Source organism: Ahaetulla prasina, chromosome 13, assembly GCF_028640845.1.
Source record: "Ahaetulla prasina isolate Xishuangbanna chromosome 13, ASM2864084v1, whole genome shotgun sequence".
Taxonomy (NCBI): Eukaryota; Metazoa; Chordata; class Lepidosauria; order Squamata; family Colubridae; genus Ahaetulla; species Ahaetulla prasina.
The window spans coordinates 10,320,112-10,348,031 of record NC_080551.1 but is presented as its reverse complement, the minus strand read 5'-3'; the positions used below and the strand labels follow the sequence as shown (position 1 = coordinate 10,348,031).

Below are 27,920 nucleotides of genomic sequence, written 5' to 3'. Positions count from 1 at the left end.
TGGCAGTTGGAACAGAGTTCTTTTCAGGTGGGAAGGGGGAGTAGAACGTCTAACTCCTTAGCATCAGAGCGTGTGAATATAGTACTGTATATGAAATACTAATGATCTGATGGTCATTTAAAAAAAATCCTTTCTTAGTGAGCACCTAGAAGCCAAGAGGAACATACGTGCCAAATTTCAATTTTGTAGGCTTTACCGTTCTGGAGATTTCTTATTTTGCTGTCATCCTGGCTTGTGAAATATACCAACTGCACAAATATTTGGGAGAAAAACATCTCAACCCTTCTTTCTTGAGAAATGCTTATTTGAATTGTGCTGAATGTAATCAAACATGGAATGGTTCTTTCGATGGCTGCAAACGTGCTGTTTTCCTTGGGAATCTAGTGTCCCTTTCTTAATCTCTTTCCCCAAGATCTCAGCCGGTGATGTAAACTCTAATTACAGAAGATGGATTTGGTATAAAACTCAGCTGAAAACAAGACATATATATATATATAATGTATATATATGTATATATGTAGGTCTTGGCATTTTCAGGTCTTTTCCCGTGTAAGGTTTAGAGTATCTTGGCAACGAGGTCTCACTCATCATCTTCAGGCTGGTGTCTTCGGCTTCGTGCTTCTCGAGCAAAGAGTGGTCGGAGCTGCCATCTCTCTATAAATACTGGTGGGGAGGTGGGGAGTGTTGCTGTGAGCAGGTTGGTTGGCTGTGTGCTTGCATCTTGATTGGTAGATGGAGTGGGTGTTTGCAGATTGGTCGAGGTGGGGAGTGTTGCTGTAAGCGGGTTGGTTGGCTCTGTGGTTGCATCCTGATTGGTAGATGGAGTGAGTGTTTGCAGATTGGTCGGCTGTTTTGTAGCATCCTGTGTGGGTGTGGTCCTGGTCTTTTGTTCCTGAGCTTTGGTGTTGTGGCCTCTGAAGTTCCGTGATGTGATATCTTGAGCAGATGGCTGTGATGCAGCATCCCGGGCCCCTGGTTTGGCTCCGAGTCCGAGGTCCTGTCATGTGTTCCTGGTGTGTGTCAGCCTGCTTTGTGTGGGGATCGGAGGGGGGCGCAACAGCCAGTGGTGTCAGCATGGTCTGGCTTCTGGATGGTGTGTTGTGTTTCATCTGAGGGATGGGTTTGGGTTTGATGATTGGTGGTGGCATTGTGTGTTGTCCTGGATCCGGGGTCAATTTTCGTGGCTAGGACTCGTTTGTTGACTAAGGCCTACATACCTATACCCATGAAAACCTACGAAAACATGTGTGTGTGTGTGTGTGTGTGTGTGTGTGTGTGTATGTTTTCTGAGGTTTTCGTGATTTTGTCAAAACGTCGCCAAGACACTTCCAATTTTACACGGGAGAAAACCCGAATAACCGAAGACATACATACATACATATATATATATATATGTATGTATATATATGTTTTCTGAGGTTTTCGCGGGTGTTTGTATGTAGGTCTTTGAAACAGCTGCAATCACACATTGCTCCCAGAAGCACGAAGCTGAAGCCTGAAGATGACGAATGAGACTTCGTCGAAACATCGCCAAGACACTTCCAATTTTACGCGGGAGAAAACCCGAATAACCAAAGACCTATATATATATGTATGTATGTATGTATGTATGTATGTATGTATGTATGTATGTATGTATGTATATATATATATATATATATATATATATATATATATATATATATATATAGAGAGAGAGAGAGAGAGAGAGAAAGTCTCATTTGTCATCTTCAGGCTTCAGCTTCATGCTTCTAGGAGCACAAGCTGAAGTCTGAAGATGACGAATGAGACTTCGTCAACGTCGCCAAGACACTGCTAATTTTACGGAGAAAACCCGAATAACCAAAGACCTATATATATGTATGTATGTATGTATGTATGTATGTATGTATGTATGTATGTATGTATATGTATATATATATATATATATATATATATATATATATATATATATATATATATATATATATAGAGAGAGAGAGAGAGAGAGAGAGAGAGAGAGAGAGGTTTTCGCGGGTTTTTGTATGTAGGTCTTTGGTTATTGGGTTTCTCCTCGTAAAATTAGAAGTGTCTTGGCGTTTCAACGAAGTCTCATTTGTCATCTTCAGGCTTCAGCTTCATGCTTCTAGGAGCACAAAGCTGAAGTCTGAAGATGACGAATGAGACTTCGTCGAAACGTCGCCAAGACACTGCTAATTTTACGCGGAGAAAACCCAAATAACCAAAGACCTACATATGTGTGTGTGTGTGTGTGTGTGTGTATTTGTGTAATCTGCTGTCTGAAACAAGGCCACCAGCCCCCCACCCCCGGTATATTGTTCTGAAATATGTCAGCTGCAAAAGTTTGGGTTTGCTAAGCCGCATTCTTCTTGTAAAATCTTAAATCGTGTGAGAGATATGTTTCAAAAAAGCACACTGGCTTTCTTCTTAACATCTAAAAAGGCAGGCATGGGGAAAAAAACAAGGGAGAAGAAATTTTCAACTGTCAGTGAAGATTTAAATTTATTTATTCATTAATTTAATCAATTTAGGTGTCACCCGGCTCCAAATTAAGACAACACATAGCATAGAGTAAAGATTCCATCAGAATGAAAAACACGAAACGAGGGAACAAAAGCTGTGAATCTGGCCAGCAATAACAACACAAATATCACACCCATAAGCAGATTTAAGAGAAAGGGGTTGTTAGGAACAACCTATAGGCTGGCTGTAGTCAAAATAAATTTCTTTAGATTTGCTGGGAGTTAGAATCTGGGACTAAGCTCACACATTGCACTATGTTCAGTTTTGTTAATCATAATTGGCGAGAATAAACCCAATTGGCTGGGTGCACATATAATGTTAAGCCAGGATCACCCAACCTGGATATCGTTCAATTTTATGGATTTCACAGCTTGTAGAATTCTCTGCAGTGAAGAATTACATGAAGTATAAAGGCATATATGGAGTTCTAGGTTGGAGAAAATTGTATTTGGGCATAAATTGTGCATTTCCTGAAATTTGGAGCTGTGAATCATAAATGTATGGATAGAACTATATCTGATAAGAGGCAGAATTCATGTTGTCCTGCCACGATCCTTACAAAACCTATTAGGACTTTTCTATGAAGACCCTCCATAAAGAAAACTTCAGTAGCCATGCTAAGATAAATGTAAATACACACCTTCTCAGTTGTAGACCATGCTTTTTGTACTGAGCTATGGTGGTGCAGTGGTTAGAATGCAGTTTTGCAGGCTAACTCTGCTCACTGCCAGGAGTTCGATCCTGACTGGCTCAAAGTTGACTCAGCCTTCCATCCTTCCAAAGTTGGTAAAATGGGGACCCAGAATGTTGAGGGCAATAGGCTGACATTGTAAACTACTTAGAGAGGGCTGCAAAGCAGTATTAAGTGGTAATAATAATAATAATAATAATAATAATAATAATTATTATTATTATTATTATTATTATTATTATTATTATTATTATTATTATTATTATTATTATTATTATTATTATTTAATTTGTATACCGCCCTTCTCCCGGAGGACTCAGGGCGGTGAACAGGCAGATAAAATAAAAATGATACATTTCAATAAAAACAATATTTAAAAAACTTATTCCAATAGCCTAAATTTAAAATACAATACGAAATATAAAATAAACCCCAATAAAATCCATATTTAAAACCCTATTAAGCCAGTCCTGTATAAGTGCCATTGCTATATGGAGCCTCTGATTTAATTTTATTCCTAATAGTTGCTTTATTTTTAATGGGTGTTCTGATTTTAATGTACTTTGTAAAGTACCTTAAGAAATCAATGTCATGTAAATTTTCTGAATAATAAGCAGTCAGAAAAGTTGAAACACGTTTTGTGTTTGGTCTTCCTTGGTGGTCTAATCAAACCTTAGAATCCCTGGTCCCAAGTAGGATATGGGGGGGGGGGAATCTTGTTTGCTAGTAAAATAAAATAGTAGCATAAGCTATGTCTGGGATGGAGTTCTGGAATGCCTTCTGTTTTTGAGACTACATAGACAATACTCATAGTGATAGAATAGAATAGAATAGAATAGAATAGAATAGAATAGAATAGAATAGAATAGAATAGAATAGAATAGAATAGAATAGAATTTTCATTGGCCAAGTGTGATTGGACACACAAGAAATTTGTCTTGGTGCATACGCTCTCAGTGTACATAAAAGAAAAGATACGTTCATCAAGAATTCTAAGGTACAACCAGTAGTGGGATTCAAGTAATTTAACAACACTTAATGATAGTCATAGGGTACAAATAAACAATCAGGAAACAATATCAATATAAATTGTAAGAATACAAGCAACAAAGTTACAGTCATACAGTCATAAGTGGAAGGAGATGGGTGATGGGAACGATGAGAAGATTAATAGGAGTGCAGATTTAGTAAATAGTTTGACAGTGTTGAGGGAATTATTTGTTTAGCAGAGTGATGGCGTTCGGGGAAAAAACTGTTCTTGTGTCTAGTTGTTCTGGTGTGCAGTGCTCTCATAGCACTTCCCAGTAAGAGCATTCTTGCCTTACTCATAGAAGCACTTGTAGTTAGGTGAACGTAGAAAAATAAAGACAACTCACCATTAACAAGCAAATCCTTATTGCTTCCACGATTTAGAAAAAGCTCTGTTTCCTTAGTTTAAAAAAAACTCTGAATATTTTTTTTCAAAAGCCGATTATTTTATTTCCACCATTTTGAAATTTCAAGTTGGAAATTTCGAAGTTCACAAAGAGACAATGATGTTTAGGAGATTTTCTGGTATACCCAAGGCCCAGGTATCAACTGTGGACCACTGTGTCCCAGTGTAGAAATCCTAAACATGTGTTGCTTCAGGTTTAAACAATTTTCTCCTGCATCTTTAACCACCATCCTTCTACCATGTTATTTCTTTGCAGCTGTAGGTTTAGCTTGGCTTGGGACACCTATTGTTGTGGCCAAAAGCTAGGCATGCTAAAAATAGCAAGCAATATAATGAAAACTCTCCTATCCCTTATTAGGAAGTACATGTTGTAATACGAACAAGTATATTTTTTTTATGACAGCTTGTGTTAGATGTATTGGGAACTCAAAACGTTCCAGTCTATAAAACTGGCAATCATCTTGTATGTGTACCTATGTTCCTTGACCTCACATTTTCCTAATGAGATGCTCTTTGGAACATACTGGCTGGAAACTCTAGGATTTACAGTTTCCAAATCTATTGAGTACACCAGCCAACGGAAGGATTGCTTTTCCTGTGTGAACTAGTTTTAAATCTAATTTAAATAGCAATAGCACTTAAATTTATATACCGCTTCACAGTACTTTACAGTCCTCTCTAAGCAGTTTACAGAGTCAGCATCTTGTCCCCAACAATCTGGGTCCTCATTTTATCGAGCTCGGAAGGATGGAAGGTTGAGTCAACCTTCAGCCAGTCAGGATCGAACTCCTGGCAGTGGGCAGAGTCAGCCTGCAATAATGTATTTTTACCACTGTGCCAGACCTCTTGGGAGGGAGGGAGAAAGAATGAGAGAATGAGAGACAGAGAGAGAGACAGAGAGAGGCACACAGAGAGAATGAGAGAGAGAGAGAAAAAGAGAGAGAATGACAGAGAGAGAAAATGAGAGAGAGAGAATGGGTATTTTCTTAGACTATAGACAGTGATAGATGTTGTAGATAAACAGAAAGTAGATAGAGATAGATAGAGAGATATGACAGATAGATGTTAGTTAGCAATAGCATTTGCTTTACAGCCCTCTCTAAGCAGTTCACAGAGTCAGCCTATGGCCCCCAACAATTTGGATCCTCATTTTACCCACCTCGGAAGGATGGAAGGCCTGAGTCAATCTTGAGCCGATTAGGATCAAACTCCTTGACAGTTGGTAAAGATTCTCTTCCCACACCTAATTACCCTTGTATATTTATGATGGTCACCAAATATCACTACTTAGGAATGAACAAGATGTGTGTTCTTTAGACCGTGGTTTTCATTATAGTTCAGGAAAGTGAAAGTTTATTTTGCGGAACAGTACAATTCCTGTGGGTGATTAAATGAACCAACAACGGATTGTGTTTATGTTCTCATATATCGGCCTAGTAATATGTTGAACCTCACTAAAGTACCCAGGAATAACTTTAACCCAGCCATATCTAGATCACAGAGTTATTACAAAGATAAATTGGGAATGAAGAAAACCCGTAAGAACTATGCTGAACTGACTGGAGAATGGTTCAGTAAGGATATATAATAAATAAGCTGCTACAGGGGATTCTATAGTAAGTAGTTAAAGAATCCCCATATTTGACAATCAGATGCGTAGGAAGTGCGAGAAAACGTGTAAAAAATGGGACAAAGCTTTGATTGTATGGTTGAACCCATCATCTTTATTTATGTTTTACCTCCCTCTGTCAGATGTCTCTGACAGCAAATAGGAACTTGTCCATGCTTCTATCTGCCTTGTGGGATTTTTATTTATTTATTTATACCTTTGAGCAGTGTTGGAATTCAAATAATTTAACAACCGGTTCTCTGCCCTAATGACTGGTTGGATGGGCGTGGCCATGGGGTTTGACAGGCAGCACTCAGCCTCCTGCCAAAACGGTCCATGGGAGGGGGGTGATGTACAACCCCCCCCCCGACACCCTGTTTTGGGCCTAGTAGGCCTCCCTGAAGCCTCCCGAGAACGAAAATAGGCTATGTGGGGGCGCAACCCCCTGTGTCCCATTTTGAGCCTAGGAGGCCTCCCTGCAACTGGGAGTGAAAATGGTGCTCGTGGGATATCTGGAAGGGGTGGGGAGTGGAGGGAAAAGTCCAGCCAGCAATTTAAGTACCGGTTCGCCCAAGCTGGTCCGAACCGGCTGAATCCCACCACTGTCTACTTTGATAAAGTAGACCATAACCTACTATTAGATAAAATAGAAAAATGTGGGTTAGACAGCATTACCGCCAGATGGATTCGTAACTGGCTGACCAACCGCACTCAACGTGTAGTCCTCAATGGAACTACATCCACATGGAGGGAAGTATGCAGTGGAGTACCCCAAGGCTCTGTTTTAGGCCCAGTACTCTTCAACATCTTCATCAATGACTTGGACGAGGGGATAGATGGGGAACTCATCAAATTTGCAGATGACACCAAGCTGGCAGGAATAGCCAACACTCCAGAAGATAGGCTCAAGATACAGAAGGATCTTGACAGACTTGAACATTGGGCGCTATCTAACAAAATGAAATTCAACAGTGAAAAAAGTAAGGTTCTACATTTAGGCAAAAAAACCAAAATGCACAGGTACCGTATATGTGGTACCTTGCTCAATAGTAGTACCTGTGAGAGGGATCTTGGAGTCCTAGTGGACAACCATTTAGATATGAGCCAGCAGTGTGCAGCAGCTGCCAAAAAAGCCAACACAGTTCTGGGCTGCATAAACAGAGGGATAGAATCAAGATCACGTGAAGTGTTAATACCACTTTATAAGGCCTTGGTAAGGCCACACTTGGAATACTGCATTCAGTTTTGGTCGCCACCATGTAAAAAAGATGTTGAGACTCTAGAAAGAGTGCAGAGAAGAGCAACCAAGATGATTAGGGGACTGGAGACTAAAACATATGAAGAACGGTTGCAGGAACTGGGTATGTCTAGTTTAATGAAAAGAAGGACTAGGGGAGACATGATAGCAGTCTTCCAATATTTGAGGAGCTGCCACAAAGAAGAGGGGGTCAAACTATTCTCTAAAGCACCGGAGGGCAGGACAAGAAGCAGTGGGTGGAAACTAATCAAGGAGAGAAGCAACTTAGAACTAAGGAGAAATTTCCTGACAGTTAGAACAATCAATAAGTGGAACAACTTGCCTGCAGAAGTTGTGAATGCTCCAACACTGGAAGTTTTGAAGAAAATGTTGGATAGCCATTTGTCCTGCCTGGGCAGGGGGTTGGACTAGAAGACCTCCAAGGTCCCGTCCAACTCTGTTATTATGTTAAATTATGTTATGTCTTTGAGTCAGGGTTGTCTCCTGGCAATTGGCTAGACAAGTCCCTGCAGTTTTCTGGCAAGATTTCAATGGTGTGCCATTGCCTCTTTCCTAGGGCTGAGAGAAGGTGACTGGCTTCATGCCTACGGTGGGATTAGAACTCACAACCTCCCGGTTTCTAGCCAAGTACCTTAACAACTAAACCAAACTGGTTCTGAGAGGGATTATGAACAATGCAATGTATTTATAACTGGAGGGTTTTATGTAAAATAGATGATCCTTGAGATCTCCAGATCCCCCAGCCCTTGTTAAGCTTCGAAAGATCAGACCAGCAGGCAAGAACTTGAAAGTAAACACAGAAATGACTGTTTTTAAAACTGGAAAGAAATGTTTTCAATGCCTGGGTTTCTGGCAGGGATAGAATTGTGTTTTGAAGCCTGTGAAGTTTCTGATGAGTCTTCAGCGGTAACCTAATTAATAGGGGTAGGAGTCAATTTATGTGTATGGTCCAACTAAAAGTATTAATTTGGTTGTCATTTACTTTCCATCGTTTGAGTCAGCAATTGGCTTTCCTGGTGAGACACCAAAAAAGACATTGAGGAGGTAGACAGAGGTCAATTCTTCACTAGGATCGCCTGACACGTTCTGTGATTATCGTAATCTCTTCTTCACCTACAGAACGGAGTTAGCAAGCAAGGACCGCTGGTTTAGGAGCTCAATTAACTCTCTCATTCATTCCTATTATAGCTCTTCTCATGATAAGGGGCAATTTATAGGGGGAGGGGGCTGATTGCTCAGCACAGGCATGAAATTCACTTACCTTCCCTACCAGTTTGCAAATGTGCCATCGTCCGCCCATGCGTAAAGCCTTCCGCAGAGCAATAGTGGGGTGGGTTTCAAATTTTTTTACTACCAGTTTTGTGGCCGTGGCTTGGTGGGCGTAGCAGGGAAATGATACTGTACAATCTCCATTCTGTCCCCAATTCAGGGGAAGGTTACCGCAAAATCCCCATTTCTTCCCGATCAGCTGGGACTTGGGAGGCAGAGAATAAATGGGGGCAGGGCCAGTCAGAATTTTTGGTATCAGTTCTCTGAACTACTCAAAATTTCTGCTACCAGTTCTCCAGAACTGGTCAGAACCTGCTGAAACCCACCTCTGGTGCAGAGGCCGATGTCATGACGTGCGCGGGTGGGTGGAGCCTCTCGCAGCCGCCGCTACTGGTTCGCCTGAATCAGCTAGAACCACCTGAATTTCACCCTTGTCTCAGCAGTTAAAGGCTTGACAGTTGGAAAGCTGAGAGCCTGGGTTCAAAACCCAGGCGCTGTGTGATAGGGTGAGCTCCCGTTCCTTGTCCTGGCTTCCGCCCACCTCAGAGTTCGAAAGCATGAACATGTGAGTAGATAAATAGGTACCGCTTTGGTGGGAAGGTAACAGTGTTCTGTGCACTTCGGTATATAGTCATGCTGACCACACGACCACGGGAGCATCTTTGGACAATGCTGGCTCCCTTGGTTAAGAAATGAAGATAATGAAAATTCTTTAATTTTTATGGTGGGCGGGGCCATCCAGGAGTGGGATTTGAGGGTTCTCTGAACTGCACAGAATCTTAGCTAGAGGTTCTCCTGAACCCCTCTGAACCGCCTGCAGCCCACCCTTGTCTCATTCTAATTTGGAAGATCTCCCCATGTTTCTGTTTTAACTGTATGTTCTCCTGGGCCTGAGCGCCTCCATGGGACCTCCTGTTTTTTTTTTTTTTTGTCTTTCTGCTAACCCTCAACATCTGAGCTTGGGAGCTTATAATATCAGTTTGTTCAAGAGGAGACGGGTGCTGTTCATTTAATCCTTTCTTTAATGGCTGCTGTTTATTTTAGTTCGGGGATTTTTATTGACTCGCAGAGGAATAGCATTCCAAGGTTCATAAATCAGATGCAGGAGAAATTGGCTTGCTCTGTTGAAAGACTCAAACCACCACCACCCCCTTCCTTAATCCATCATTATTATAGTCTAGGCCTGTACTTTAGCAAACTGTCTGTGGGGGCAAAACTTTATTTCTGGGAGGGATGGGCAGGGAGGAGTCTTATTGGGCACCCTTTCACACTGAAGATCTCCCATTGAGTAATGATTTAGTAGGTCTTTGAGAGAATCCGATGGGTCCCTTTGTTCAACGCTGCAAAATGAATTAGTTAAGTTCTCAGCCTTAAGGGACGTGGTGGCTCAGTGGCAAAGACACTGAGCTTGTCGATCAGAAGCTCGGCAGTTCAGCGGTTCGAATCCCTAGTGCCGCATAACAGGGTGAGCTCCTGTTACTTGTCCCAGCTTCTGCCAACCTAGCAGTTCGAAAGCAGGTAAAAAATGCAAGTAGAAAAATAGGGACCACCTTTGGTGGGAAGGGAACAGTGTTCCGTGCGCCTTTGGCATTGAGTCATGCCAGCCACATAACCACAGAGATGTCTTCGGACAGTGCTGGCTCTTTGGCTTTGATACAGAGATGACCACCGCCTCCTAGAGCCGGGAACGACTAGCACAGATGTGCGAGGGGAGCCTTTACCTTTACTTTTTTAAAGTTCCTTTTCCACCACACATTCTCACTCACTAAAAGAGTCAGAGAGTGACACAAAACGTTTTTTAAAAGAGCAATTTCAAAATTGCACTAAAATGCCATAAAAATCCATTGCTGTTCCCTTCTGCTGTTCTGAAATCTTCTTTTTTCAGACCAGGGGGTTAAAGTGTTGTCTTCATGAAATTTGAATGCAGTGTGTGTAGCAAAGCTTTCAATTTGTGGTGTGGTGCCATATTGGAGGACACTTGATATTTGTATATTTTCCTCCCCCCCCAATCATTTTTATTTATTTATTTTAATGTTTTTATTCTACATTTTTCCGTTATAATACATCACATTTTCAGTTTTACAATGGTCTATCTTTTTCCATCTCTTTCCTTCTCCTTCTCTCCCTTCCAGTCTCCCCTCCATTTCCTTCTCCTTCCCTCTTTCCTTTTGCTCTCCCCTCTACTTCCCTCTCCTTCCCTTTCCTCCATTTTCCTCTCCTTCTCTCCCCTCTTCTCTCTCCTCTTCTCCACTTCCCTCTCCTTCCTTTTCTCCTACTCCTCTCCTCCCATCCACTTTCTTCTCTCCTTTCCCTCTCTCCTTCCCTTTTCTTCTGTCTCCTTCCTTCTCTTCTCTTGGCCTTTCTCCCTTTAAGAAGTTAATAAGAGGTTTTTTTAGGTGTTGGGGGGAAAGGGCAGAAGTTGAGGGATAGATGTAGAATACCTTTTAAGCCAGGAGCTGTGTACATGAGAACTAGGATACTGGTAGGGTGAGGGTGAGGGTAGAAATGGGGAAAATACCAAGCATGTATTTTTACTTAACACAATAACAGAATAACAGAGTTATTAATAACAGAGACCTTGGAGGTCTTCTAGTCCTACCCCCTGATCAAGCAGGAAACCTTACATCATTTTCAGATGGCAAGAAGATTGTTCTCTTTTCTTCCATGATCTACAGTTACTTTTATTTTCCAACATGAACAAGAAAGCAAAAATGGTTGGCTTTGTTCTCTGCTTTTCCTTTGGCATTTTTTTGCAACTTGTCATTGCCAGACTTAGATTTTCTTTTGTGTTTTGTTTCTTGGCACACACGTCCAATTTTGACCCAACTTAATAGCAATATTCTTTGGATTATATCACAGCAAGGGCTCTGTCGAGCGCTGGGGAAATCAGGAGATTCAGGCAGTTCAAATGAGTATAAAGATTCATTGCAGGCTTAAGCTCTCGGCAAGAAACCGGCCAACTAACAGTCAAGGGAAATGAGCGGGAGATAAGAAGAGCATTCAAGGTGGGTTGGACTTAGAGCTCTTGCAGGTATGCAGGGACTCATAACTCATGACGCGTTTGACCCCTCCCTCAGGCTCAGCCTGATCATCTCCTACACCGTCTTTCATTCTCTTCCCCAACTCCCCTTTTTTAAAAAAACAAATAAGAAAGGAAAAGGCAGATAGTCCTTGCCTTACAACCACAACTGAGCCCAAAAGTTCTGTTGATAAGCAAGACAGTGAGTTTTGCCTCGTTTTACGAGTTTTCTTGCCACAGATGATAAATCAATCGCAGCAGTTGTTCAGTTCGAGACACGGTTGTTAAATGAATCTGGCTTCCCCATTGACTTCGCTGGTCAGAAGGTCGCAAAAGGTGATCACATGACCTTTTGGGACACTGCAAAGGTCATAAATATGAGTCAGTGGCCAAGCATCTGAATTTTGTTCATGTGACCCATGGTCGTAAGTTTGAAAAACAGCCATAAGTCACTTTTTAAAGTGCTCTTGTAACTTCAAATGGTCACTAAATGAATGGTTGCAAGTTGAGACTACCTATATATGCAGGGCTCTAATCAAAGAGAATGGGCTGGCTGGGGGATGAAGATTACCCACAAGGTCTGCTTCAATAGTAAAATCCAATTTTTTTTACTACCGCTTCTGTGGACGTGGCTTGGTGGGTGTGGCCTGATAGGCGTGGCAGGGGAAGGATATTGCAAAATCTCCATTCCCACCTCACTCTGAGGCCAGCCAGAGGTGGTATTTGCCAGTTCTCTGAACTGCTCAAAATTTCCGCTACCGGTTCTTTAGAACCTGTCAGAACCTGCTGGATTTCACCCCTGGTCTGCTTGCATCGATTGATAAGAAACCATTGGACAAAACTCCCCAACGTGCCAGGTGTCATGGCTGCTAAGTTCCCAGCATGCATCTGTTCTAATCAACTTTAAGAAAACATCCGGTGGCTGCCAAGGGTAAAACTGGCTCCCCCTTCAAAATGAGCATCTTCTGATACCTGTCATCACCAACTGCAGTGTGATTTCCTTTTTGTTGTTGTTGTTAGTTGCGAAGTCGTGTCCGACCCATCGTGACCCCATGGACAACATTCCTCCAGGCCTTCCTGTCCTCTACCATCCTCTGGAGTCCATTTAAACTCATGCCTACTGCTCTTCTCCAGTGAGTCCTTCCTTCTCATTAGGTGGCCAAAGTATTTCAGTTTCATCTTCAGGATCTGGCCTTCTAAAGAGCAGTCAGGGCTGATCTCCTCTAGGACAGACTTGTTTGTTTGCCTTGCAGTCCAAGGGACTCGCAGGAGTCTTCTCCAGCACCAGAGTTCAAAGGCCTCAATTCTTTCCTTTTAGGTTTCCTTTTAGGATGTCTTTTGTGCATTATCCTGTATTTTTTATGAGGCAGAGAAAAATAACTGGGAATATGTCCCATACACATATTCTTGCAATTGTGAATTTTTGGCTTTGAATTTCTCTGGGAGGGTCTGTTTAACTAGGAGGGGTAACAGGAAGGGGCCATTTTGGCAGTTGTTATTATTCTGGCTCATCCCAGGGTTCTTGTCCACCAAACAAATCATTTTATGCCTCAGTGAAATATGTGAGTCCAGATTAAGTCAAATTTGTGAATTAAGTCTTTAATCATTTACCAGCCCTTTATTTGAGCTATTTGGTGGGAACCATAGATGGTAAAAAGGTTCTCCATTATCAGAAGCCTAGAGGTTGGATGGAACAAACATTTCCCTCTAATAAGTTGGATGCCAAGTTATAACTGACAAATTTAGCTCCTTAGATCTCTTTTTCCCCTTACGTGTTTTGCTTCTGAAAGTAGGGGACCAAAATATATATTTTTAAAAAATGAACATTTTAGCCTCATGCTTCAGTATATTATGGTAAATCTTATGATCAGGAATTAATTAATTCCTGATCATGCCAGGTCCCCTTGCATTCTCTATTTTTTTTAGATAAAAAGAATGAATGAGTGAGTGAGTGAATAAAAAAATGAATGAATGAATTAGTTAGTTAGTTAGTTAGTTAGTTAATTCAGTCACTCACTCATTCATTCATTCTTTTTAGCTAAAAAAAAAACAAAACAGAGCATGCAAGGGGACCAGGTAGCTATAATAACAGAAAACAGAGTTGGAAGGGACCTTGGAGGTTATCTAGTCCCCTGCTTAAGCAGGAAACCCTATATATTGGTGTCCAGTCACTTCTTAAAATCTCCATTGATGGAACCCTAATTGTTCTAACAGTAAGGAGATTTCTAATTCTAGGTTCGTTCTCTCCTTGATTAGTTTCCATCCATTGCTTTGTTTCCTGCCTTCCGGGTACTTTGGAGGTTAAGTTGACCCCTTCTTCTTTGTGGCAGACCCTTAGATATTGGCACGTTGCTATCATGCCACCTCTAGTGTCACCCTAGAATAATTGGTTGTGTCCAAGGTTGATAATTGGCCTTCTTGCTCCTGGTGTTTAATCATTAGCTGTGACCCCTCCCCCTATAACACCTATTTTGTGAATAGCAAAGGTAAAGGTAAAGGTTCCCCTCACACATACGTGCTAGTCGTTCCCGACTCTATGGGGTGGTGCTCATCTCCGTTTCAAAGCCAAAGAGCCGGCGCTGTCCGAAGACGGTCTCCGTGATCATGTGGCCAGCATGACTAAAAGCCAAAGGCCCACGGACCGCTGTTACCTTCCCATCAAAGGTGGTGCCTATTTTTCTACTCACATTTTTTATGTGCTTTCGAACTGCTAGGTTGGCAGAAACTGGGGCAAGTAACGGGAGCTCACCCATAGTTACGCGGCACTAGGGATTCAAACCGCTGAACTGCCAACCTTTCGATCGACAAGCTCAGCATCTTAGCCACTGAGCCACTGCGTCCCATTTTGTGAATATATCAGCAACAACAAAATCCATCCCAGGAAACCATTTTGAGAAGATGCCCATAAAAAGCTCTTCGAATTCTAGTTATGGTCACTGACCAGAAGTGATTGCCTAAAACTGATTCACGTACTCTGGTTGAATTAAAAACAACAACAACAACCTTAGGTTTGGCTGATGGAGGACTTAAAGGTCTTCTACTAAACCCTGATGGAGCTGTATTGCCAACTCTGTGCCGATAGAAGTCCTTGATGGAAAATGGCTGAATCCTGCCTTAGGCCTTTAGGAGGACGTGGGTTTAATATGTCTAGTTTAATAACCTACATCCTGTTTTTGAACACACACAGACAGTGCAGATGGATAGGAATTTGCCCAGACAGGTTGAGTGAGATTGTAGCTACCGGTGGAGAAATTGCTATTATTTATTATTAACTCAACTTTAAGATTCTCTATGTGGGGGTATATGTGTAAGACTGATTTTTATCCCCAGCAGGGTATTTCCAGGGTGTATTTTTTCCCCTTTCTTTGTTTTGCTTAATGTTTTGCTTTCTTAGGAGGGAAGTGGGGGGGGGAGAGTGGGCGTAAATGTCTGTTGTTTCAGTATGGAGTCAGGAGAGGAAGAGAGCTATAGGTGATGATTGTTAGTGCCTCAGGCAAAAGAATTTTTAAAAAAAGAATAAAGCAGAACCTGCCAAACTCTTTGATAGAGGATGAGCTGAATGTGTACAAAATGCAACGCTGATGGGAAGGGATGGATATGTGGATGAACAGAAGGCTTGATATTAATTACAGATGAAGTTAGGCAATGCCAATTTTTTTTTATTTTGCATTTCTCCCCCCCGCCCCCACTTAACAGTTTCAATATCAGTTTCATGGACGAATTGCTACTGATTTCTGTCAAGGAAAGAGTGCACAGAGCTTTGAGTGAAAATATTCTGTTTTCTACTGTACAACCTGGGTCTAAAATCTTCCTTGCGTCAATTATTTCCTTAAATAAATACTAGCTGGATGCCCGTGCTTCGCTACTTATGACCATTTTTCACACTTACGACCATTGTAGCATCCCCATGGTCTTGACAGATTCTCGTTGTCATCGTCACCAGTGAAGTGTATCTGGAGAAATGAAGGCTGCTGCTGACGCTCTGCCATGATACTCCCTATCCTGTGGTAGACCTGCCCTTGTACTTTGAATGTTGGCATAAAATTTCCCTCCTTCACCTCTCTGGCTACAAAAGACGTCATTTTGAACCATCCGTTGTACTTCCAGGCAGCAGAAAGACTGTCTTTTCCCTTTAACTGGTGTTACAGTAGAAGGAACAGATTCGTCTGAATTGAGGAGGTCAGTGTAAGAAGTGAGTTGGGGCTGGGACACTATGCAGGAGAAATTCGGTTCACCATCCGTTGGCTCAGTGGTGGTCGGTGATCCTGAAGCAGTTCCATAGGTGGAATGCATGGATATTTTGGTGACAAAATGCGATGTTTAGTACTGTAAAGAGCCCCAGACCTCTCCTGAGTGAAGGAGTGGAATGTTGGTCAGTTTGAACTGAGGTAATGGAATGTGAAGCAACTGGCAGTTGGAATAGAGTTCTTTTCAAATGGGTAGGGGGAGTAGAACATCTAACTTCTTAGCATCAAAGCGTGTGAATATAATACTGTTTATAAAATACTAATTATCTGATGGTCATTTCGAAAAATCCTTTCTTAGCGAGCACCTAGAAGCCAAGAGGAACATACGTGCCAAGTTTCAAGTTTGTAGGCTTTACCGTTCTGGAGATTTCGTGATGAGTGAGTGGATATATAGATAAGGAAAAGAATCAGGAAAAATCCCTTCTGTATCTTGCCTAGCTTGAAGGACTAGCATCAACCTTGAAAATACGTTCAGGTTCCTCTCTTCTGCTAGCCAAGTAAAGTGTTGAGTTTCTTTCTTAATCTCTCTTTTCTTTTATCTTCCTTCCCCATTCCCAAATTCTACATTTCTTCATGAAAGCCATTCTAAAATTGCGGAAACATCTATGTGATGAATTCTCAGGCAGGTCCATCTTTGCTCCACCTAGTTTGCATAGATCTGTAGGGTCCTTGGTGCCCTCTGAGCTTGATGGTTTTCTTGCAGATGTTTCATTACCAAACTAGGCAGCAGCATCAATGCAAGGAAACCACCAAGATCACAGAGCACCAAGAGCGCTATGCAGGGATGGGCTCCTGGGGGTTCGGCAGGGTTCAGGTGATTCTCTAGCCAAGGATCACTGGGGTTTGAACCCCCAAATGCCACCCCTGGCTGGCCACGCCCACCCCACCCTCCCCCTCCTAGGAGTCTCCACGTGGCCCGTTCATCATTTCAGGTAAGTGCAGGGGCCACGTGGAGAGTCTGGGAGGCCAAAAAACGGGCCTCCCGGAGGTTCTGGAAGTGGGCCTGTTTCTGGCCTCCAGAGAGCCTCCGGACCCCAGGGGAAGCTGTTTTTGCCTTCCCGGAGGCTCGAGGAAAACCTCCGGAGCATGGGGAGGACTAAAAATGCCCCCCACACAGTGGTGCAGGCAGCTGACTAGGCAACTCCCATCATGGCCACGCCCACCCAGCAACGGGGCAGCAAACCCATTGCTAAAGAATCTGAAGCCCACCCCTGGCCCTATGTAGGTCAACTTTGAACTACAAATATTCTCTTCTCGAACCCTGATGGTGCAGTGGTTAGAATGCAGTATTGCAGGAAAACTCTGCCTAGAGCCTGGAGTTCGATCCTGACCGGCTCAAAGTTGACTCAGCCTTCCATCCTTCTGAATCCTCATCAGTCCTCATTGATAAAACGAGGACCCAGATTGTTGAAGGCAATATGCTGACATTCTAAACTTCCCAGAGAATGCTGTAAAGCACTATGGGGTAGTATATAAGTCTTAAGCGCTATTGATATTTGCATAGATCTTTCTAAACCGCTAGAGTACCAAAGGCTGAAGGAGCTTTTGAAATAAGTTCTTTGCTTTCTAGAAAAAAAGAAGTCTCCAAAAGGCAATCATCTCCACGACTGGAAAGGACGGAGGAACGCCATTCGTCTCACAAATGAGTACACAGTGGAAACGCTTGTAGTGGCAGATGCTGACATGGTCCAATATCATGGGGTTGATGCGGCTCAACGATTCATCCTTACTGTGATGAACATGGTAGGTAGAACACCATGTGGATTTTGTGTCTCTATTCTGTCCTTCAGAAAATAATACTAATACTAATACTAATACTAATACTAATAATAATGTATTTTTGATGCCTTTTTGAATGTTCAGTTGACTGAGTTTCATGTTTAATGAATAAAGTTAATAATAATAATACCAACAACAACAACAATAGTGATACCCATTGTCATCAGGGCACTTGGTACCATATCCAAGAATTTCACAAAACACATCAAGAAATCGCAGCTTCCTGCAATAACACCAGCAGAACTGCAAAAAACTGTGCTACTTGGAACATCATATATTTTAAGAAGATACTTGGTTGATACCTAGGATGCTGGCAGTATCAACCTTCAGCACCAGTCAATGGTGTTTGTGATGCATTTTTGAATGTTCAGTCAACTGAGTTTCATGTTTAATGAATAAAGTATAATAATAATAGAACATAGAATGAGACATAGAACATAGACTAATAGAGTTGGAAGGGACCTTGGAAGTCTTCTAGTCTAACTTCCTGCTCAAGCTGGAGACCCTATAGCATTTTGGACAAATAGCTATTCAGCCTTTTCTTAAAAGCCTTCAGTGATGGAGCATCCACAATTTCTGGAGGCAAGCTTTTCCACTGGTTAATTGTTCTCACTGCCAGGAAATCTCTCCTCAGTTCTAGGTTGGATCTCTCCTTAATGATCTTCCCACCCAGTACTTTTTATCCTGCTCTGAAGTACTTTGGATAAGTCAAATACCATCAGTGCTAGTGTTACCTAGTTTGGGTCATGAAACATCTATGACAAAACAACCAAGCTCAGAGAGTACCAAGGACCCCTCATTTCAACCCTTTAGCGGAAACCTTATAAGGATGGGTTATGACTTAGCACATACAATCCCAGCAGTCGTGTCTAATTCAACCAAATATGCCTTACTTTGAGGTGTGAAAATCTAGCCATTGAATTTTGGAGGCCTTCAGATGGAACCCTTATCACAAGGGCTCTAAACCACCTCCCCCCCCCTTTTTTTTTAGGGCCTGTTCATTTCTAAACCAGTGGTAGGGCCATGTTCATTTCCCCATCCAGACACATGACAGCTGTTTACTTCTACTGAAAATCAGAGGTGGGCTGCTGGGGGTTCGCAGGGGTTTGGAAGAACCTCTAGCTAAAAATCTGTGCAGTTCAGAGAACTCCCAAATCCCACTTCTGGCTGGCCCCACCCGCCCTGCCCCTCCCCTCCCAGGAGTCCCCATGTGACCTATTTTGGATGCAGGTAAGTGCAGGTCCTGCGTGGAGGCTCAGGGAGGGTGAAAAACAGGTGTACTGGAAGTTCTGGAAAGCAGGAAACAGGCCTGTTTCCAGCCTCCAAAGGGCCTCCGGAGCCTGGGGAGGCCATTTTTGCCCTCCCGGAGGCTCAAGGAAAGCCTCCGGAGCCCAGAGTGGGCAAAAACGCCCCCAGCCGTGGTGCAGGAGGCTGACTAGGCCACTCCCACCATGGCCACGCCCACCCGGCAACACTTCAAAATTTTTGAAGACCACCCCTGCTGAAAAAAACCTCTCATAAAGCACTAGGTAGAGCAGGTGTGGTTGGTTTTCTTCTGACACTCCGTCCATCTTTTAGCGGGAGAAACAGCTCTCTGAACGAGATGGGTTGCAACACAGTAGAATAGTGGCAGGACTCAAGCATTGCTACCTACAGTTGTAATCTTGTCTACATTGCTGGTGAAAAACGGCTAAACTGAATCATCGCTTTGAATTATTGGTTAGTCAGCGAAGCGCAAAAACACGTTTCCAGCTGGATATGTTGAGCTCCTATATAGCAACCTGCAGATTTTGGCCCTTTTAACGTTCGACGTCTGGTTGGGGTTTGCTAGGGGGTTGAACAGCTGCTTCTAAAAGAAACCAGAATGTTAATTTTGGCATGCATGTCAGGATTTAAGCAAATAGAACACTGCTGTCAGGCAAAGAGGGTTATTTATTCATTTAGGTCCTTGCTGTAAGGCATTGCCTTCACTGTCAAACCACAAAGTGAGACTTAAAATGGCTTATTAGCACAAGCATTAGGCTTGCCGGGTTTTTTTTTTGGAAGGTTGAGCCTTCTTAAAGCAATTTCATTTCTGTTCCTTCTGAGAAAAATAAAGCCTTGCAAAATATTCATTAAAATCCCTTTCAACCCCCAAATGTGAATTTAAAAGAAAAAGGCACAGTCGTAAATTTTTTTTTTTGTTTGCATTTATATCCCGCCCTTCTCCGAAGACTCAGGGCGGCTTACAATGTATAGGGCAATAGTCTCATGTAAATGTAGTCCATCCTTTATTAAAAAGGCTCAGTACCTACTTTTAATGTATTTTTAAAGCTTTGAAATAATGAAATATGAAATAATTCATGTTCTTATGTTTATGCTCTTTACACAAGATGTAGAAATAAATGCCAGTCATAAATATTAGCTAGCACTCTGGAGGAATAGGATATATGTGCTTAGAAGAAAAATACGATGCTCCCTGAGATGTGCTAATTCAGAAATGAAAATGAACAGTTTACAAAGGGTAAAATTGCCTGCTTGTAAGAAAGCTTGCAATTAAAAAAACAACAACCTTGTTATCCTAATGTTCTATGAAGTTGGTTCAGATATTGGCCTAAATCTTATTTTAATTTTTAGTTAATACAGTGTAGATCTAGATGTAATTGGCTTTATGTTTAATATCAGGACTACTGAGTTGTATGAACTCAGCCATCTGTGATTAAACAAATTACAAATTACCACGATGTGTCAACCCATTCTATTTACTTTTCTTTTTTAACATATATTCATTCAGGAAATCCTGCCTGTTATTAACCTGGGAGTAGATCTCATTGAGTTCATTGGAGCTTACTTTTGAGTATAGGATGCATAGGACAGAGCTGTGAATGATGTAACGCAGGAATTCCCAATCTGGTCTGGATTGATGAGACATTGGGAATTTTGGAACCATGAGAATTCCAGGATCGAATATTACTTAAGTATATGAGTTCTGTTTATTTGTTTTTTTATTAGCAAAAACAATACCAAGCAGAGTACTGTTTCCTGGAAAGTTTAATCATATTTTGAAAACAATAATTAAAACATTAAAACATATGTGCTAGTCGTTCCCGACTCTAGGGGGCAGTGCTCATCTCCGTTTGAAAGCTGAAGAGCCAGCGCTGTCCGAAGACATCTCCGTGGTCATATGGCCAGCATGACTTAACGCCAAAGGCGCACAGAATGCTGTTACCTTCCCACCAAAGATGGTCCCTATTTTTCTACTTGCATCTTTACATACTTTCGAACTACTAGGTTGGCAGAAGCTGGGACAAGTATCGGGAGCTCACCCCGTTACACGGCAGCACTAGGGATTTGAGCTGCTAAACTGCCGATCTTTCGATCGACAAGCTTAAACATCTTAAAACATTTTTAAAAAAATTAAATAACACTTTTAAACAATGACCGGTCCAGAATGGCACAGTACCACCTGTTTAACGAAAGATCTGAATAAGTGCACAAAGATAAAACAGTTAACACAAACTGTAATTAAGCAGGGAGGGAATTCTACCATTGACATGCTTGGGTTTAAAAAAATCCTTCCTTAGGCTGCCATATAGAAAATTTCCAGCAGATGCAGCCCCTTCAAAGGGTTATATGTATATGCCTTTGTGATGGCCTTTCCTGAAGCTGAGAGCGTAGGAAGAGAGAAGATGGCACTTGGACTGCACTGGTAGGCTTGAGAAGATAAAACTTGCCCTCCCACCTGAGCGCAGGACAAGAAGCAATGGATGGAAACCAATCAAGGAGAGAAGCAACCTAGAACTAAGGAGAAATTTCCTGACAGTTAGAACAATTAATCAGTGGAACAACTTACCTCCAGAAGTTGTGAATGCTCCAACACTAGAGGTTTTTAAGAAGAGATTGGAAAGCCATTTGTCTGAAATAGTATAGGGCAGTGATGTCTAACCATTTTTTCCTTGGGTACCAAAAGTGTGCGCACTGTTGCGCACGTGTGCATACCCACACCCATAATGCAATGCCCCTCCAGCACACCCCACCCCCTGCACATGCATGCATCCCAAAATGGCTGGGAAGGGGAAAAAAACCTCGCCTCCCAAAACAGCGCTGGGGGAGGAGCCTCGCATCCCAAAATGGCTGGGAAGGGGAAAAAAACCTCGCCTCCCAAAACAGCGCTGGGGGAGGAGCCTCGCATCCCAAAATGGCTGGGAAGGGGAAAAAAACCTCGCCTCCCAAAAAAGGGCTGGGGGGGAGCCTCATATCCCAAAACAGCTGGGAGGGAGAAAAAAGCCTCACCTTCCAAAACAGCGCTGGGAGGGGAATCTCCGGAGATCTCGGAGAGCATGGGCAGCAGAAAGTGAGGAGAAAGGAAGCCCCCCCCCATGCACGCTTGTCTCCTGCTTGCAGGGCAGAGACCCGAAAATCAGCTGGCCGGCAGGAAGCGCTAGAGCATGCGCAGTGGAGGTCAGATGGGTGACGGCTCGCGTGCCCGCAAAGAGGGCTCTGTGTGCCTCCTGTGGCACATGTGCCATTAGGTTTTGAAAAATGTTTTTCCTGCCCCTACTCAGGCAGGGTTTCCTGCCTGAGCAGGGGATTGGGCTAGAAGACTTCCAAGGTCCCTTCCAACCCTCTTATTCTGTTAATTGCCAGCTGATTAATTATGCAATGTTTTTAATTACTTGGTGTCCTTATCCCGTCATCGTTCTAGTCTCATTTATTTAGCTTCCCTTCGGTGTCTGTTTTAAACTCTGAACTGCTTAAGACAAGATTCTATCTTTTTCGCATATGTTCATTTTTAAAACGTCCTCTCCGTTGATGCCCTTGGAAACATACAAATAAACAATAAAGCCACATATTATTTCAGTCATATCCGTTTTAAAATCCTCTCCCCTTGCCGATCAGATTTAAAATGTTTGCATGGATATGCTCGATTTTCATGGAAGAGGTTCAAACTTTCTCTCTCCAAATATTTAACAATACCTGGAGGAATAATTTCAAAAATGACGATCAGTCTGTTTTGAAAGAAGATGACATTTACTTCCTAGACGTTTCTTCCTATTTAAAGCATGTGTTAGTTGAAAGCTTCTCTTTTTTTCCCCCTTGTGTGTGTGTGTGTGTGTGTGTGTGTGTTTAAAATAATGTTCAAGGGATCACTAATTTCGTGTTACGGCATGCTCCTTCAAAAGACCCTTACATTAATTATAAGGTTTAACAGCAGCTACAGCAGTAACTGAGGATATACATTTAAAATTCCTTGTCAGTTTGTGGTCTTTTGAGAAATAGATGCACATTCATTTGAAAGCCAGAAAGAAAAGTATGTCTGATGCATCTATTTGAAAGCAATTGTAATTTAAGGACTTTTGTACATTACGGTTCAGTGAGCTTGGCTATGGAGCTTCCCATCCTGCAGAGAGGTTAGAGGATTGGTCTCTAATTGTAGGCTCCTTCTACCATTCAACATTTTTCAGTAGTTGACTGGAGTGTGGGAGTACAGCTAATTCCTAGTTGGGATGTAGACTTGCAGAGCGCAGTGAATGATTATTTTGGCAAAGTTGCTGGGTCCTTTTCTTGATTGCTCAAAAAGGAATGAGCAGCAGAGCACAAATCGTGCCTTTCAGTCGTTCTTTTGCATGTCCTTGGTTTCAAAAATGTGGTTCTTCCGATGTTCAAGATAACTGGATGAGCAATTTGTGACCCTGCAAAAATTCCTCTATTCCTCTAAAATATATATATATGCAGAGAATAAAGCAAGTCGGTCATGATTTAATATATTTATTAGCCTTGCAGTGCTATGATGTTATGGTCCTTTTATTTCTTTTATTCAGGTTTATAACATGTTTCAACACCAGAGTCTTGGGGTGAAAGTCTACGTTCGAGTGACAAAGCTTGTCTTGCTTCGAAGACGGCCTGTAAGTTCCTTCCCAACTTTTTTTTTTTTAATTTGAATTTATATCCCGCCCTTCTCCGAAGACTCAGGGTGGCTTACACTGTGTTAAGCAATAGTCTTCATCCATTTGTATATTATATACAAAGTCAACTTATTGCCCTCAACAATCTGGGTCCTCATTTTACCTACCTTAATAAAGGATGGAAGGCTGAGTCAACCTTGGGCCTGGTGGGGCTTGAACCTGCAGTAATTGCAAGCAGCTGTGTTAATAACAGACAGACTTAGTCTGCTGAGCCACCAGTCAGTCAGCTTTGACTGAAACTGTGGGTAGTGGGGTGGTATTCTAAATACCACCTTAGTGGTATCTATTCCTACTGGACAACCATTTAAATATGAGCCAGCAGTGTGCTGCAACTGCCAAAAAAAGCCAACACAATTCTAGGCTGCATAAAAAGAGGGATAGAATCTAGATCACATGAAGTGTTAATATGCCTGGGTAAGGCCACACTTGGAATACTGCATCCAGCTTTGGTCGCCACAATATAAAAAAGATGTGGAGACTCTAGAAAGAGTGCAGAGAAGAGCAACAAAGATGATTACGGGACTGGAGGCTAAAAATATGAAGAACGGTTGCTGAAATTGGCTATGTCCAGTCTGATGAGCATGGCTAGTTTAATGAAAAGAAGGACTAGGGGAGACATGATAGCAGACTTCCAATATCTCAGGGGTTGCCACAAAGAAGAGGGAGTCAAGCTATTCTCCAAAGCACCTGAGGGCAGGACAAGAAGCAATGGGTGGAAACTAATCAAGGAGAGAAGCAACTTAGAACTAAGGAGAAATTTCCTGACAGAACAATTAATCAGTGGAACAACTTGCCTCCAGAAGTTGTGAATGCTCCAACACTGGAAGTTTTTAAGAAGAGGTTGGATAACCATTTGTCTGAAGTGGTGTAGGGTTTCCTGCCTAGGCAGGGGGTTGAACTAGAAGACCTCCAAGGTCCCTTCCAACTCTGTTATTCTATTCTATTCTATTCTATTCTATTCTATTCTATTCTATTCTATTCTATTCTATTCTATTCTATTCTATTCTATTCTATTCTATTCTATTCTAAACATTGTTCCCCCCAAAATTGGACTGAGACACTCTGAAAACCATAAAACGTTTATTAATGTAGGTGATTACAAGCAGAGAGTGCAGCCCAGTTGATACTTAGGCTGTGTATACAGCTAGTCCTCAACTTACAACAGTTCATTTAGTGACCATTCAAGGTTACAACGGCACTGAAAAAAGTGACTTAGGAGGACCAGTTTTCACACTTACCTCATTGCAAGCATCCCCATGGTTGCGTGATCAAAATTCAGATGCTTGGCAAGTGGTTCATATTTATGACGGTTGCAGTGGCCCAGGGTCACACGATCTCCTTTTGCAACCTTCTGACAAACAAAGTCAATGGGGGGGGGGGGAATCCAGGTTCACTTAACAACCATGTTACTAACTTAACCACTGCTGTGATTCACTTAACAACTCTAGCAAGAAAAGTCGTAAAAATGGGACAAACTCCCTTAACAAATGCTTCCCTTAGCAACAGAAATTTTGGGTTCCATTGCGGTCATAACTCGAGGACTACTGTACAAGGATGTCATCCTAGTGGATGTTTCAAAGAGGAGAAGACATGAGCAGGTCTTATCATTAAGCATAGTTAGACAGCTAGCTACCTTCAGAGGCAGAGGTTCATCCAGCTGATTCTTTCAATACACATCTAGAGCAAAGGAGTTTGACCAACTTCTGCAGTTCCCAAGCCAGCTGTTCTCATAGGAGGTGAAGGAATAAAGAAATGGATCAGTGAAGTGAAGGAATAAAGAGAAGTTCTCATAGAAGGTGAAGGAATAAATAGAAGTATCAGTGAAGTGAAGGAATACAATAAAATACCTTACAGTATGCCACCAGACTCCAAATTTTGGGCTTAGACAACTTAGAACTACGCAGACTTCAGTCTGACCTAAGCATAGTACATAAAAACATCTACCACAATGTCCTACCTGTCAATGACTACTTCAGCTTCAACCACAACAATACACGAGCAAATAATAGAAACAAACTCAAGGTAAACCATTCCAAACTTGATTGCAGAAAATACGACTTCAGCAACAGAGTTGTTAATGCCTGGAATGCTCTACCCGACTCTGTGGTTTCATCCCAAACCCCCCAAAACTTTAACCTTAGACTGTCTACTGTTGACCTCACCCCATTTCTAAGAGGTCTATAAGGGGCATGCATAAGTGCACCTGCGTGCCTACCGTCCCCTGTCCTAATATTCCCTTTTTTTACTTACTCTTTTCATGTATCCAAATTATGTTTATACTTTTACCTGTTATATGTGATTGACAAAATAAATAAATAAATAAAATAAAATAAAAATAAAAATAAATAAATAAATAAATAAAGAGAAGTACCAAGACATTCAGGCTACAGAATGTCTTGGACCAGTTTATCGGGAGAGAAAATCCTAGAAGGGATCTGTTGGAGTTTGGTCCACTGTTGGGTTGGGATTGATCACCTGTTCCAAGATTGGAAGTTTCGTATCTTTTGTCAATTCGTCTTACTGCTTCTATGAAGTTACTGAAAAGTTGTCAAGGTTTGCCTTGAGAAATACTTTTTTCCGATAGTATCAGTGAAGGGCGGATTTGTAAAAAAAATGAATTAGGTTTTTAAAAAAAAAAAAAAAAAAAGACTGGTTAGGGTTTGGAGGAATCTTTCATCATAAAAAGTAGCAACTGTGAACAAACCAAAATAGACAACCTAACCCTAGTAAGCCATTGATCTTCCTTGACATTGTATGAGTTTATTGGCTTTCAATCCCCGTGTTGATTATTTGAGGGGGGAAAGCGATTATATTTCTTGAGTTGATAAAATGCAGTCTGATGGGCAAATTTACCCCTTTAGTTCCCTGCACAAGTGAAGATTAATTCCATTTACTGCAAAAAAATTGCTTTGCAAAGTGAGATGGGTGGAATGCATGGATGGATAGATGGATGGATGGATGGATGGATGGATGAATGCATGCATGGATGAATGCATGGATGGATGGATGGATGGATGAATGAATGAATGAATGAATGCAATTGCACTTATTTTCCACTGCAGAGTGCTCCTTTAGGTACTGTGATGAGCTTGGCTGAGCTACTTTTTTTTAATTTAACCGACAAAAGTTTGATGACTTGATTTATAAAACACGTGTCCGCAGTCCGTCAAAGTGAGCTTCAGTATCCCTTTATCACATGCGTGGCTCTCACCTTTGTCTTTCTTCTTTCTCCTCCTTTTTTTTTTCTTCATCTTCCTTTTTGAAGGCCAGGTTGTCCATAGGTCACCATGGAGAGAGGTCCCTGGAAAGCTTTTGCCAATGGCAAAATGAAGAGTTTGGGGGTGCAAAGTACCTTGGGAACAATCAGGTTCCCGGAACACGAGATGACACTCTTCCAGTAGATGCTGCTGTCTTTGTTACAAGGTATGGAGTGAATTCGGATTGAGTGAACAATTGGCTTTCTACTGTGCTCCTGTCTGTTACTAGGAGAGTTAGGTCTAGATCTGAGGGCAGTCGGTGAGGATTAGAATGTTTCACGAAGGAAGGTAAAATATACGTGTGTCCCAGGACAAAGTTGCTGGATCAAATCTGGTCACCAGGACCAAAGGTTTTCTCTTTCAAATTTTTGGGCTCATACTGGGGCCTATCTTCATGGAACTGCTCTCTCTCCCTCTCTCCAGAATATTCAAGTTCCCTGAGAATGGGTTCCTGCATGAGCCCAAAAGCTTGGAAGAGTAAACTTTTGATCCCGGTGAACCGACTTAGATTGGATCCTGGAATGTAACAGTAACAGAGTTGGAAGGGACCTTGGAGGTCATCTAGTCCAACCCCTTGCTCCGAGACCTGTACTAGGGATTCGAACCGCCGAACTGCCAACCTTTCTGATCGACAAGCTCAGCATCTTAGCCGCTGAGCCACCTGGTGTTTCACTTAAAGTAGATTAAAGCACAGCGTGCTAGGTGAGATTCCCACGAAAACCCAAATTAAAAGGCATCACCCAATCAGGAGCAGAAAGTATATGCCATGGAGATGGAAAAAGTCTTACTTCACCTTAAAGAAAAACGTGTGTCCCCTTAATCGGTGGAGTTGGTTTAGGTTCTGTGATAAGGATACTATCAATAGTAGGATTCAGATCCTGTTAAACT

At 42.0% G+C, this 27,920-nt stretch overlaps 1 protein-coding gene across 1 annotated transcript in view; it reads left to right on the top strand.

The window, feature by feature from the left end:
• Positions 1–27,920, top strand: part of ADAMTS17 (ADAM metallopeptidase with thrombospondin type 1 motif 17) — a 196,237-nt gene that overhangs the window by 38,290 nt on the left and 130,027 nt on the right. The window contains exons 4-6 of the mRNA XM_058156831.1: positions 17,622–17,794; positions 23,632–23,715; positions 27,041–27,198. Of these exons, the coding sequence (XP_058012814.1) occupies positions 17,622–17,794; positions 23,632–23,715; positions 27,041–27,198 (415 nt within the window). The remainder of the gene's footprint in view (positions 1–17,621; positions 17,795–23,631; positions 23,716–27,040; positions 27,199–27,920) is intronic.